General features: G+C 48.5%; 4 protein-coding genes across 5 annotated transcripts; 1 reads left to right on the top strand and 3 right to left on the bottom strand.

The window, feature by feature from the left end:
• The first annotated feature begins 599 nt into the window (after positions 1-599).
• On the top strand, positions 600-3,823 carry LOC117863308 (ras-related protein Rab-2-B). Its single transcript, XM_034746968.2, has 6 exons — positions 600-963; positions 1,154-1,293; positions 1,809-1,891; positions 1,999-2,203; positions 2,280-2,348; positions 3,423-3,823. The coding sequence occupies exons 1-6, from the start codon at positions 918-920 to the stop codon at positions 3,510-3,512; spliced, it is 633 nt and encodes a 210-aa protein (XP_034602859.1). The 5' UTR covers positions 600-917; the 3' UTR covers positions 3,513-3,823.
• Positions 3,824-6,479: 2,656 nt separating this feature from the next.
• On the bottom strand, positions 6,480-8,546 carry LOC117863309 (small nuclear ribonucleoprotein SmD1a). Its single transcript, XM_034746969.2, has 4 exons — positions 8,390-8,546; positions 8,194-8,270; positions 6,958-7,149; positions 6,480-6,871 (listed from the first exon to the last, which is right to left on the bottom strand). The coding sequence occupies exons 1-4, from the start codon at positions 8,401-8,403 to the stop codon at positions 6,807-6,809; spliced, it is 348 nt and encodes a 115-aa protein (XP_034602860.1). The 5' UTR covers positions 8,404-8,546; the 3' UTR covers positions 6,480-6,806.
• A 350-nt stretch (positions 8,547-8,896) lies between these two features.
• LOC117863307 (protein FATTY ACID EXPORT 6) lies at positions 8,897-11,367 on the bottom strand. Of its 2 annotated transcripts, none has more exons than XM_034746966.2 (6): positions 11,143-11,367; positions 10,292-10,490; positions 9,642-9,809; positions 9,487-9,533; positions 9,361-9,401; positions 8,897-9,271 (listed from the first exon to the last, which is right to left on the bottom strand). In XM_034746966.2, exons 1-6 carry the CDS (start codon positions 11,266-11,268, stop codon positions 9,184-9,186), a joined length of 669 nt encoding a protein of 222 aa, XP_034602857.1. In that variant the 5' UTR covers positions 11,269-11,367; the 3' UTR covers positions 8,897-9,183. The 2 variants fall into 2 exon arrangements, with proteins under 2 accessions (XP_034602857.1, XP_034602858.1); XM_034746967.2 differs by having other exon boundaries at positions 10,292-10,487; positions 11,143-11,361.
• Positions 11,368-11,474: 107 nt separating this feature from the next.
• Positions 11,475-13,358, bottom strand: LOC117863306 (transcription factor MYB80). Its single transcript, XM_034746965.2, has one exon. It carries the CDS (start codon positions 12,954-12,956, stop codon positions 11,850-11,852), a length of 1,107 nt encoding a protein of 368 aa, XP_034602856.1. The 5' UTR covers positions 12,957-13,358; the 3' UTR covers positions 11,475-11,849.
• Between the last annotated feature and the right edge of the window lie 315 nt (positions 13,359-13,673).

A 13,673-nucleotide genomic window follows, 5' to 3' on the forward strand; every position in this document is an offset into this window, starting at 1 on the left:
TGTTTTGCTCGGCCACTGCCAGTGCCAGCCCAGTTAGCTACCAAGTAGTAATGTAGTATGTCGAAGAAAACACAGTTGCCCAAGCAGAGACACAAACCGGTGCACAAGTGACGAGGGATGTAGTGACCACGTTTGTTCTTTTATTAAATGGTAAAAAGAAGATAGCGGAAGCTAAGTCTATGTTTAGCTAACGGCGGATGCGGAAAAATGAGACAGAAAAAGGTACGCCAAGCTGAAATGAATGGAGGATTATCGGCAGGACAAATGCTAATTTCTCTAGTGTTAGAAAAATTCATTAGCCAGAGGGTGTGTTTTGGCTTGCTCAACAGAGAGAGCTAAAAAAAACTCGGTCCAGAGCTGATTGCGACGGGCACTCTCCCCCTTCCGGAACCGTCTTGACCTGGAACCCGCCGATCTGGCAGCAGCATCCTTCCACTTCCAGGCTCCCAACTCCAGCAGTCCAGCTCAAGCCACGTCCGTCCGCGAGACCACGACCCGGCGACCCCCCATCCGTCATCCGTGCTCCTTTCTTCGGATGCCTCTGGGCTCCCGGACTCGAGTCAGCTCGGCTCGGGTTGGCACCAGACGGCACTGCAGTTTTTCCCCCAAGCCCCCACCCGCGGCGTCCCCGGTGGCGTGGTCGGCCGAGATAACAATCCAACAAAACAACATCCGCACGCCGTCCGCCTCCACCCAAGGAAGGAACCGCCCCCGAATTAGCTGTCGCTTCCTTCCTTCCTTCCTTCCTTCCGTCACGTAACCACGTCTCCTCCGCCGCCCCGTTTCCTCTACCTCCTGCCCCCTTGCTAAGCAACCCCCACTTTTCCTAGCACGCGCGCCTCGCGAATTCCCCCCCTACCTCCCGCCGCCGCCGCCGCTCTTCGTTCCCCGGAGGAAGCCCAGCCAGCCCGCCGGAGATGTCGTACGCCTACCTCTTCAAGTACATCATCATCGGCGACACAGGTCAGTGAGCACCCCGCCCGCCCGCCGATCCCCTCTCCCCGTTCCGCGGCTGGATCCGCGCGGCCCTTTGGGTGCTCGGCCGCCGCAGGCGGCGAGTTAAATCGAATCTATCCGCCCGTGCGGTTGCCTGCGTGTAACGCTACTGACGGGTTTCCCGTTGCTTGGTTGCTGACGGTGATGTGATGTGCAGGCGTCGGCAAGTCGTGCCTGCTGCTGCAGTTCACCGACAAGCGCTTCCAGCCCGTCCACGACCTCACCATCGGCGTCGAGTTCGGGGCCCGGATGATCACCATCGACAACAAGCCCATCAAGCTCCAGATTTGGGACACGGTGCGGTTTGCCTCTCCTCGCCCTCCTCCGCTGGCTGATACTTCCCTTCGTTCCTACGCAAATCCCTTGTTTGTACTGTACGCTAGAGATCGTTTTGGTGCTGATATAGGATCTATTATACTACTTGTTAGGGCGACATAAGTACTTGCTTGCTTGATTACTCATGAGACTCGAGCTACTCGAGTCTGCTTGCAAACTAAAATTTATTATGTCCAATTGCCGTGGCATAATGTTTTTTTTTTAAAAAAAACGGAGGCAGGGCATGGGTGTTGAAGTTCAAGATGAAAACCTTGGAGTTTGCTGAGCTCTGAAATTATGATACAATGGATATCCTTTGTCAGTTTGCACCATCCCCAGTGAAATTCGTGTTAGCTAGCACTGTCACATTGGGCCATTTAAATTTTTTAAGCTACTGTTAATATGGAATACCCATTAGTATATAAAAGAAATGGAACACCCACGTGGCCACATGGATCATTCATCTGATCTGATGTGATTACCTTTTAACATTACAGGCAGGCCAAGAGTCATTCAGATCTATAACTAGATCGTACTACAGAGGGGCCGCTGGTGCTCTTTTGGTCTATGATATCACCAGGTAATTACCCTTCATAGGTCAAAGTTTGCCTGCGTAGTCTTTTTATGTGCATGGTTTCCTGAATTGTGCTGTCCCTGGCATTCAAATCCATGTGGAACTGATATCAGGAGGGAGACTTTCAATCACCTCATCAGCTGGCTGGAGGATGCGAGGCAGCACGCCAACGCCAACATGACGATAATGCTGGTTGGGAACAAATGTGATCTGTCTCACAGGCGTGCAGTGAGCTACGAGGAAGGCGAGCAGTTTGCAAAAGAACATGGCCTGATCTTCATGGAGGCATCTGCGAAAACCGCACAAAACGTTGAGGAGGTGATGCTTGGTTCTTGGTGTGTCTATGAGCGGTTAAGAATATTCCAAATTTCTCATATGGACATTTAAAATGCAGGCATTTGTTAAGACTGCTGGAGCAATCTACAAGAAAATCCAAGATGGTGTTTTCGATGTATCTAATGAGGTAGCCTTTTGAATTTCAAGTCATTACTTCTGCTCTGCTTAGGGAAAACATTGCCAGCCCCTTTGATAGTACTTTAAGCATCATTTATGGAACATCAGTACATTCTTAACCAGCTATTGAGGCTCAAAAAACTTCCCTGAGATAAAGCCAATACCACCTTTCTGTTCCATTTTACTATATATGGACTACCTTATGATATGCATCGAAGCCTAAGTCTCTGCTTCCCACCTTGTAGAAAGCTCATCCCTTTTTTCTGAAATCATCATATACTGAAAGATTGAACTGCCAAATATGGAAACTGGAATCTTATTTCAAAAAAAAGGAAATAAAGAAACTGGAATCCAAAGACCTTGTACCCATAGTTTCTATAATTGATCGCAGAGCACTAACTTTCTCTGAAATGATAAATTGGATAATTTTTTAATGTAATTTTGTGGAGGTGGTGTTTATCTTGATGCTGAAAGAGGTAGGGAGAAAGAATATTACTTGTTAGTGTCCGAGGTGTTTGTCTTGATACAGAAAGAGCTAGAGAAAGTGAGAATATTACTTGTTAGTGTCCAAGGATTAGTAGAAAAAGTATTTGGCTGGAAAGTAGTTATTCTCTGACAGTTAAAATGCCATCTGCCCACCTGGGAACCTTGTCCTGCTCTCCGAAACACTTCTGCTTTGTTAGATCCTTACTTGTTACGGGGTGTTTGGGAGGAGGGGGCTAAACTCTAGCCCTGTCACATCGGATGTTCGGATACTAATTAGGAGGACTAAACATAAGCTAATTATAAAACTAATTGCAGAACCCCTAGGCTAAATCGCGAGACGAATTTATTAAGCCTAATTAATCCATCATTAGTGAATGGTTACTGTAGCACCACATTGTCAAATCATGGACTAATTAGGCTTAATAGATTCGTCTCGCGATTTAGCCTAGGGGTTGTGTAATTAGTTTTGTAATTAGTCTAGGTTTACTACTCCTAATTAGTGTCCAAACATTCGATGTGACGGGGGCTAAAATTTAGCCCCCTCCTCCCAAACTACCCCATGAGCATGAGCTCATACTGTCTTTTGTCAAACGTGCAGTCGTATGGGATCAAAGTTGGATACGCAGTCCCTGGCCAATCTGGAGGTGCTGGTTCATCGTCTTCTCAAGGTGGTGGCTGCTGCAGCTAATCAGCTAATGCGATTATGTACAAAGGCTTCTGTCATGTGGCACATTCCAGTCGCATTATCTTCGTGGTTCTGAGTGGAAAATAGTTTGCTCCAGGGTGCTTTGTTATTTCACGCACCAATGGAATCTGTTCCCTGAACGACTTGAAAGATTCAGTTAAATTATGTCAGGTGTTCATAATCTGTTCATTCTCTGTAATTTGCCAGGCTCCACCACTATCTGTGTCCAGTCTTTTAGCATCCACGAATTCTTTCCGTTTGATGTGTAAATAAAATAATATAAAATGTTGTTTGGTTTGGTCTGATGCTGTTAATTTATCGTCTCCAAACGTCTCCGTCCTCTGATCCTTTGGCTTGTAAAGTTGTCGTCCGACTGAATATTGACTAGCACTGCTTCCGTAAGGAGAGGGCCTGAACGTTCCTTGGGATTGTGATAGCTTTTGGCAATCATTTATAAATTCTAGTACCGGCTGTAAATAATTCTTATGGTAACGTTCCATGCCGAAGTCTTTCTGATCGTAACAGTAAAATTCTCGTCAAACGTGTATTTATATCTTCGGTGTAATTTTATTTTTCAGATATCGTTTTGTGTCAAGTTGTCGTTTCTTTTTATATACCGGACTATTGTTGTCTTTTTATATACCGATTTCATCAGACGCAATTTTTTAGGTGCCTTTTCTTTTAAGAAAACAATCTCATCAGACGTAGCTCTTGAATATTTCCTTGAAAATTTTCTTTTAGGGGAAGCAGAGGAGGAAAACAGGGAGTACCGCGACAGTTCATTTAGCTCTTGCCAAGGTATAAACCCAACAAAATTGAAGGTTTCGAGCCAAAAGCACCATGAACTTGACTGTAAGAAGAGGGGGCCAAAATAATAGTAACTGTCCCTAATAAAAAAAAAGAGCACCACGAACTTGTTGCCTACACACTGCACATAGGCATCAGAAAATTACTACACACCGATGATAAAAACTATTTCTTTTCAAAAAAAGAAAAGATAGCAATTAAACTATTTTACAGCATCTGGTGCCCCGCACCGGCAGCTCCGACGAGAGCCCGTTTGACACACGCACGCTACGACGGGGCCAGCGCGGAGCAAGATCAAACCCAGTGGGTCTCGTCAGTACCTGTTGCAGTCGAAGCAGGTGTGGTTGCGGCCGATGTCCTTGATGTGGTCGTATCCGTGGCGGAAGACGCCGAGGCCGAAGAGGACGCCGATGAGGAGCACGATCACCAGGATCACCAGCATGTAGCAGCCCACCCGCTCCTTGGTGAACTTGAGCTTGCACATGGTGCAGTCTCCCCTGCTGCTGCCTGCGTCTTCCCCTGCTGCTGCTGCCTGATCACCTCTCCCCCTCTCTCAGATTCTCTACCTCTCTCTGCCCGGGCCAGACGATTTGCAGGTTCTTATCGGAGGAAGAGATGAAGGCTGCTGCTAGCCAGTGAGGCCGCAAGTGTTGCGTCGCCCTGTCCCTTCGGCGGTATGGCGGCGGTATCGCTTGCTAGTGAAGCTACAGCCAGGGGGCTGTGCGGGCTAAGAGAGAGCGAGAGATGCTGCTGTGCCTTTTCCGCCGCCTTTGTGCCGTGTGATAAGAATCGAATCGCGGCGGGCTGTATGGACTAATCCACGACACATGGCCTCTCCCTCTCTTTATCCCTCTCCAACTGTTGGAATGATTGCCGTATACTATAATGAACCTATGGTATAGAGCGGCGGGCAGGAATTGATAAAAGGATAGACGAGCGTGAACCCGGGGGCATGTGGGAGAAAATAATTCGGAGAGAGCAACGGGTGCCTCCGCTATCAGGCGGTCGGTGGTGGTGTTTCCTCTGGCCACTGGGACCGGATCGATGATGGAGCCCTGCTGGGAATGGCATTGTGATCCGGTAGCCCTGTACAACTGTAGGAATGGATGGACGGAGGACGAGGTCCCGAGCAGCAGTGAACATACGATCGCGACGCGTGCTTTGCTGTGATGGAGGAGGTCAGGAGGGCAATTAACAGAATGATCGCCACCCGTGCTGTCGGAATTCGTCGTAGGTCCTGTGCATCAACGCGACTCATCCTTTAGCGTGACTTGACTGGACTGAACGGGACGCCCTCGGACACGTCGGCGCGTCGGCGTTCATCGGCTTGCACAGCGCAGGTCGTGTGGCTTGCCCCGCGGCTGGCCTGCAACGGAGCGACACGACATGGCGCGGTCGCGGTCGCGGTCGCGAGCGGCACGTGGGAGCGATGCGTGGCTTGCGCTACGACCCTCCGGCTGGTACCAACAGCAAGGGAAACCATCGCACGGGCTTGCGCCTTCGCCGCTCGTCTCGTGCCTGGCGATTGCTGGCCACAGCCCGACAGCCGGTGTTCGAGGGCAACGGCACATTGGTGGCGACCCGACCTCTCAGTAATCAACAGTCTGGAACTCTGGATGCCCGGCATCGCCGAGGACGCATCAAACAGACCTCGACGATACAGGCGGGCCGCAAGAGGTAGCTCTATGTCCAATCACCTCAATGTAACACTACTGCTTTGATAGCGTGGGGGGGAAATATACACGCCTCAACCTCAAAGATAAACACTACTACTAAAATATTCACCTCATTAATATAGACTAGTAATCATTTCATCATTTCTACCTGGACTGACTGACAGTGAGCGATGGTAACCATTACGAAGTTAACATTTGACTTTCATTAGAACATCCTGGAACAGAAGAACCAACTGTTAACGACCAAGGAAATGCAAGCTTCAGCAGCTTCAGACGATCCACGCATTCTCTACTCTAACTCGTATTTCGTCTGTACATCAGAACAAAAATAACACAGGCCAACAGCATGTCACACATAAGAGGAAATTGTAGATGGAGGGTGATTCAGATGAATCAGTATATGCCATGTGCAACCTCAGTACTGAACCAGCAGCCCAACCGAAATTTAGTTTCAAGCAGAGCTAAAGATCAAGTAGAGGCAGGCGACTGCAAAGCATAACTCCAGAGCAATAATTCCGATGTAGCGAAAACAAAGCATACAACCTAGGTATCCAATGGTCTGCGGCATCTTATATGCATGCCAGGTGAAGCACATTACCAATTAACTACAATGTAGACCTAAGATAGACATGAACCATGGATCAAATAGACAGGGCGATTCCACAACAAGAACTACTGAGATTTGAGATATTAGGTCCAAGTTCATCAGAAGGGTAACAACGCAACATTCTTTCACATAGCGTGCAGGGGAAAGAGGTTACATTGTAGGGAAATTTGTCATGCAAGAGAGCCGACAGCAAGGGAACTACAGAGCTCAGCGCGGCCCCCGGCCCCGACCACGCCCACGCCCACGCCCGCGACCACGTCCCAAAGGCTTCCCTGATTTCAATCGAATATTTTCCAGTCAGATCATAGCATCAGTAGTGGTTCGATTCAAAATGAAGATAGAGCAGAAGAAATCAAACCTGTAGTTGGCTTCTTAGGCTTGACTCTAGGGGTTTCTTCCACCAGCAACGTTTCCAGGTTTAAGCTGTCAGGAAGAATGTAATAGCGAATGTTGTTTCCTCGCACACTGAGGTGGTCAAGGGTTACAGGATTCTTCCCTTTCAGTGTAAGCTTCACTGTCTTCAGATGAGTATTCATACTTATGTCAACACCTAAAAAATGTGCATGAATTAGATGATATGCTGTACAAACTTAACCATGGTCCCAAATTAATCCCATCAGTATTAGCAAAATATGTGCGGCTTATTTCCTGTATTGTAGCAAGAACGGAAGGAAAGTTCAAAATAAGCCTTTCATGATGCATATTCCCCCTACTTGTGAACAATAAAGTCCTGCATGCCCCCCCCCCCCCCCCAACATCAAAACGTAATTTAGGAACAACCTGATCCACCCAAAACACCCTATGTAACATGAGAAAATCTAAAATTTTGTAATTGTCCAGGAAACCCTTCTTAGGAAGAAAAAACAATGCACATTAGCATCTGAATTTCATAAAAATATTTTTACATTATTTACACCTTTCTATATGTGCAATAGCGTATGATATCAACTAAGTCTCATAAGTAGCAAATCCGTCTAGGAAACGACAAAAGCAGTCCATGAGAAGCTAAAACCATTGCACATTCAACTGCATACTTGAACTACCGACAACTGATGAAATGCTCATTACTTTAAAAAGGACATCCTGCCATTCCCTAGCACTGATGGATCTAAAACTAAATACCTGTAATTAGTTCATTCTGCAATCTCTACATATGCAGTCAATACTCAGCAAGAATGCTCCCTTGATCGAAGAAACAAAAGGTTTACCAAATGCAAACAACCTACAACCAATACGGGGTTGGGCAAACCACCTACGAACCAAGCAGGATAAAAGACTAAAATGGCCAAGTCTAATTGAACATACCTAAATAGCAGATTTCTGTGGCATAGCGTAATCCCAAAGTATGGCTTTATCTGAAATAATTTCTAGCCTCATCAAAATCACAACAGCTTAGTGCAAAAGGCATGCTCAATCTTACAGTCTCCAAAACTACAAACAGCACCGTAGCGCACAAGCAAATCACACCATCTCCTAGGCCGAGCTACACAAATCCTAAGAATGCAAGCACCAGACACAAACCCTAAAATTCGAAGCAGTTGTAGATCACAGAAATCCAAACCCTTCCCCGCCGGAGGAGTGGGTCGGAGCGTACCGGTGATGGTGCCGTGGACCACCGTGCCGTTCTTGAGCTCGATGGTGACCGTCTCGTTGTTCAGCTTCATCAAGAACCTGCGGCGAAACCCCAAATCGAGCACCAAATTAGGCGAGGTTCGTACCAAACGGAGCGGCGAAGCAAGGGTAAAGAGGAGCCAATCGGAAAAGGAGGCGAACGAGAACGGGAGGCTTACCTGACGAGCTTCATCTTCGCGGTCCTGGCGGAGGGAGGCGGCGGAGGGAGGGGGCGGAGGCGGAGCTCAAGCGTGCAGGAAGCCTTTGCTGTTGGCTTCGGGACGAGTAAACCCTAGTTTGAAGGCTGATCTGGCCGACGGGTGGGACTGGGAGGCGGTTCTGACCGGCTTCGTTGGGCCTTTGCTGGGCCATCTGGTTAGCCTTGGTGATAGCCTACCTTTTCTCTTGCAATTGCAAGCCCATTCAAATACGGCATCATGCCTTCACTAGTTTATTATTACTTGCTCTTGGGTAATAAGGTAAATATGATATTAATTTTTTTTTCAAAACCGAAAGTACTTTGATTTTGGATTTTTTTTAGAGGAACCATAAAACGACTGCATAACCATAGTCATCTTTGTTTTTGAGAGGATAACCATAGTCATCTTAACTAGATGCCAAGTATCAGAATATTCGAAACTCTGTTCATTCGTTTGAGAATTGAAGCTACAAGCCATCCTGATTCCTGACTACAAAACATCTCCAACTTTCGAATTCGAAAACAAATGTCTCAAGTACAAGCTCAGCATGCTTATCCTTATCACGTACATTCATCATGTAGAAGAAAACAGAGCAAGTTCACTGGAGGCAGGGCTATCATCCTCTGAAGCATTATTAGCTCAAAGTTTCAGACTACCAGAGCCAAAAGAAACCCAGCCAGCAGTGAACCACAGGTTGGGGAATATACAAATTTGATAATCAAAATTGTGCTACATGCTGCCAACCACGCTGATCCTAGACTGAATCTCTCTTTTTACTGCTGTGGGATGGCAGCCAGCTTCTTTGGTGGGGGATTCCCTCCGGCAAGCAGCACATACCCGTAGAAACAAGTCATTGCAGTGCTGCATAATTTTCAAGTGGGAGGGGACATCAGATCTTGTTCCAAATGGACAAAAAAGCCTTGCACCAAGATGGATACAGAATAAATTACCTCAGTGAAGCATAGAAACCCCAAGGAAGGAGTCTGTTTGTCTGCACAAAGAAGTATACAATTAATGCAATTTTGAGACAGTAATATTGCACCATATTCCATATGAATGTGAGCGGGAAAAGTTACCAAGAAGTAAGCGTGAGAGTATTTCCATGCCAGGGAAGCAGATATTGCTGCAAAAACAGAAGTGGAACAGGTTGGTAAGCAATGTTTATACTAAGGTTGAATGTGATTGCAACTCAAATCCACAGTAAGACAAAGCTAGAATGATGATATCCTACCTGCTTGGGCCAAGATAAACAGGAAACTGGATCTGCCGCTCCTCCAAAACTTTAGACTGAGAGTACCAAGTAGCAGAGTGGCGAACCCTGGCGCAACGCCCAAGACAAGACTTATGGTGCTTCTGGAAAAGATGTATCCTAGAAGACCCATAGAAAATAAAAGACCACCTGCATTACCAAATGAAATATAGTTATTTCATTAATTTGTGAAAAGGCTACATGCAAGACAACAAAGTTCATATTCCAAAAACTTATAATATTGAACCACTCAGGAATATGACATACTCTTCGTGTGAGAATATTGAACATAGCAGCAGAATAATTTGTCAATCAAGTTTGAGTATGGAAGCAAAGGAAACAAGAAATAATGATGTTGCTTTCTACTATTTAAGATTCTATGACATAACATGTTATATGAGATCAGAAGAGTTTGCTACCAGAGGCCATAAAACAATTTCTGAAAATTGCATTAGGATTAACTGCTGTGAACAATTTATGCTATGAAAAGTTCATAATTCCTTGAAATTAGGAGCTGCAAAATATCTGCACATACAAGGTTAAAAACGAAATTTAACAAGATAGAAGTACTCTTGTGCATGATTTATATCCATCTAATCACATAACAAAACATTCATGAAATTCGAACTTACCAAAAGGAATCCCAAGGCAAAAATCATGAATTTTAGCACTCCTCTTTTGGGGAATAACATGCCCCTCTGCCTGTACAAATTCCTTCATCTGATCTGATTGCAAGTTTAACTCTTCAACTCGAGCGTTCTCGTTTGTTGAAAGTTTAGCAGCAAAACCTAATGGCTTCATACCAACTTCAGTGGAAGAAATCGAAAGCTGCTGGGACAACAAAATATGTTAACCCCTCCAATAGCTATAGCAAAGACCACAGATCCATACAGAGCTGTAACATTAATGTCTTGTTGTAATAGTTGCTAAAAAAAAGGTCTTGTTGTAATAGTTTGATTAAAAAATACAAATATCAACACACACACAAAATGCACTTGATTCTGTGTACACAGTACGTTCATCTCATTGTTCAAGACTTCAAGTGATGGCATAGATAAAAAGAAATAAAAAACATTCTTGTTTCTCAGATCAAGATCCTGGATAAATTTTATCCGCTTAAGAACAGAACGTTCCAAAGACAGTCCTTCTAATTTCTAACAAACACAGAATTGCAGACAAAATCCTTGACTCCTCAAGGACAAGAGCCCGATTCGGTGGAATTGGATATTTGCTGACACGTGACACCGGTAGAACACAAACGCACCAGTTCTACCTTCAACTCACATGTAAAAAAATTATCCCTATTGTTTCAGCAAATAGAAAAATATCTGTGAGCTGCCCGGATGTCCAGCGAATCGTGGCCCGATCGGATTTCATACTGTCATGACTCAGCTAACCCCTACACCAGGTTCTTCGCAAAGTTACACACAGGGGCAAAGGCTTCACGAACACCAAATTAGGGTCACTCGGATCGGATTCATACCTTCGGGGAAGCGGCTAGAGGGGTCCGTAGCCACCGGCATGAGGATGGAACTGAGTAGGCTCGAGTCCGTCGGTAGGTCGCCGCGGCCGCGGCCGATCCATGCAGCTGCGCCGCCGCCGCCGCCATGGGACCTGAAACAGTGAAACGGAAACTCGCCAGAAGATCTCCAAGAGGAGGAAGGTGAAACCTGGGTTGGGCTCTCTGTAGCCGTCGGATGCTATCGACCCCACAACGGGCACGAGATGGCCATCTGATCAGAGAGAGGGGGATTGGAAAACTAGGCCCAATCGTAGAATTTTCGGATGCTCTTGGGCTGGGCTCTCTGCATAGTTGAGCAAATACTAATAAAATGAATTCACATAAATAAAAAATTAAAAATGAGAAAATAGAAAAACTTTTTTGTGCAGAAGAAAAACGAAAAACTTGGGAATGAACTTTGTAAAATAACCAGACAACCACAGTTGAAACGAACTAAACAATTTGTTTGAATTGGAACTGTCAATTACCCCCTGCAACAGAGGACTCCAAATAAAACTCCTCTGTTCTATATATGCACATTCTCCTTTTTCACGTGGCAAAATATACATGATTTTCATACTCCTTATTCTAAGTTTATAACTCCCTCTCTTTTTTTCAGCATATTTTGCTCGGTTACTTCTTCATTTCAGTTTAATCCTGAAAATGCTGTTCTTTGATCTTGATATTAGTTACACCATGTGATTGGTCAGCTCATCAGGCAAGTCCCAGAGTACACAGTCGGATCCGAACAGGCCGGACATGTCGGAGCCGTCGCCCTTCCCGCCGTCCTTGACGTTGTCCGCCTCCTCGTCGCCGCCGCCGCTACTGCCGACGCTGTCGTTGCCTTTCTCCGGCAATGCCGTCGCCGGCCTGGCCGCCGCATCGGTGCCCGAGCTCCCGCTGTACAAGCTCTGGTGGCTCCACATCGACGTGCCCTGGTCCGCCTCGCCGCCGCTGCCGCCGAGGACGTAGTCCGGCACCGCCCCGGTGTCGTACCGGAACTCGTCCTGCCCGTGCGCGGCGGGGTTGAACGCGGCGTACATCCCCGCCAGCCCCTCGGGCATGTCGGCCGGTGCCCAGGGCTGCTGCTGCTGCTTGTCAGTGGGCGCGCAAGCGCCGGCGCCGGGCTCGCTCATGATGGCGCGGGACAGGCCCAGCTTGATGCGCTCGATGGTGTCGTCGGCCTGCTGCGGCGGCGCGGCGGGGAAGCCGCAGGGCGCGCCGATCCCCGCGGCGGCAGCGCCGTCCATGGAGATGTTGGGCGGCACGGCGGGCGAGGGGAAGTCGGTGGGGCGCTTCTTGGTGAGGAGGTGGAGCATCTCGTCCTTGAAGCAGCCCAGCGCGGCCTCGGCGAGGTGCGCGACCTGCGGCGGGGCCAGCGTGGTGGCGATCTCGGCCATGAGGTGGGAGAAGGACTTGTGCGTGACGGGGTCGATGCCCATCCCGGACAGCTTCTTCTTGAGCTTGGTGTTCCAGTGGTTCTTGACGTCGTTGTCGGTCCGCCCGGGGAGCTGCGCGGCGATGACCGACCACCGGTTGCCGACGACGGAGTGCAGCTTGATGATGGTCTGCTCCTCGGCGTCCGTGAACTCGCCGTGCTTGAGGTCGGGCCGGAGGTAGTTGGTCCACCGGAGGCGGCAGCTCTTGCCGCACCGCTGCAGCCCGGCGTTCTTGGGGATGAGGCGCCAGTTGCGCGTGCCGTACTGCGTGATGTAGGAGAGCAGCTTGTTGTCCTCCTCCGGCGTCCACTGCCCACGCTTCACGTTGTCCTTCTCGCAGCACGGGACGCGCCCCATCTCCGCCGCCGCCGCCGCCGCTTCCGGTAGTGCACCGCCCTGACGACGCCGATGATACTTCGAGCCCGCGTTGCACGACCCTGCTGCGATGCTGGTTCTGACGATGGTGAGTGTCCAAGTGTGTGGCGCTCACCTCGGGCGCCGGGCGCATAAATAGGCGCGCGCGCCGCGGCCGCACCCGCGCGTGCTGCCGGCGGCGTGCGCCCGCGCGCGGGAAGGGCGGGCGCGGCGCGCACGGGCGAAGGAGGCATGAGCGGCATAAAGAATTCAACGCCCGCGCAACGCGTGACGGCGCCCCCGGGAGCAGGGACAGGTTGCCCACCCGTACAGCGCCGGGTCAACCCCCGGTCCAAGCAGCAGAGCCCTCGTCGCCCGGCGCCCGGCGCGTTCCCTTCTTCTCCTGTTCTCCTCGGCGTCGTCTGATCGGTCGGCTCCCGGCGCTAATCGACGCCGCGGATGGGGTGGCATTGGCAACGTACTTCCTGGGAGAACAAAGCACCGTGCCGAGGGCGTGCGTGCAAGGATCATCAGCTCTTTCACCTCCGTCAGTCAAGGCAGCGGTCAAATTGGCAATGGCTTTCGTGCTGGTGTTCTAGGGTCCAGCGGTGCAATTGGCAGAGTGAAACGGAGTGAACTCTGCAGTGCTAAACTAACGGTACTGCTAATCCTCTTCAAGATTAACACTAGTGCCTGTACTGTAAGAACAACGCAGTTCGT

This window comes from Setaria viridis, chromosome 7, assembly GCF_005286985.2.
Source record: "Setaria viridis chromosome 7, Setaria_viridis_v4.0, whole genome shotgun sequence".
NCBI classification, from domain to species: domain Eukaryota; kingdom Viridiplantae; phylum Streptophyta; class Magnoliopsida; order Poales; family Poaceae; genus Setaria; species Setaria viridis.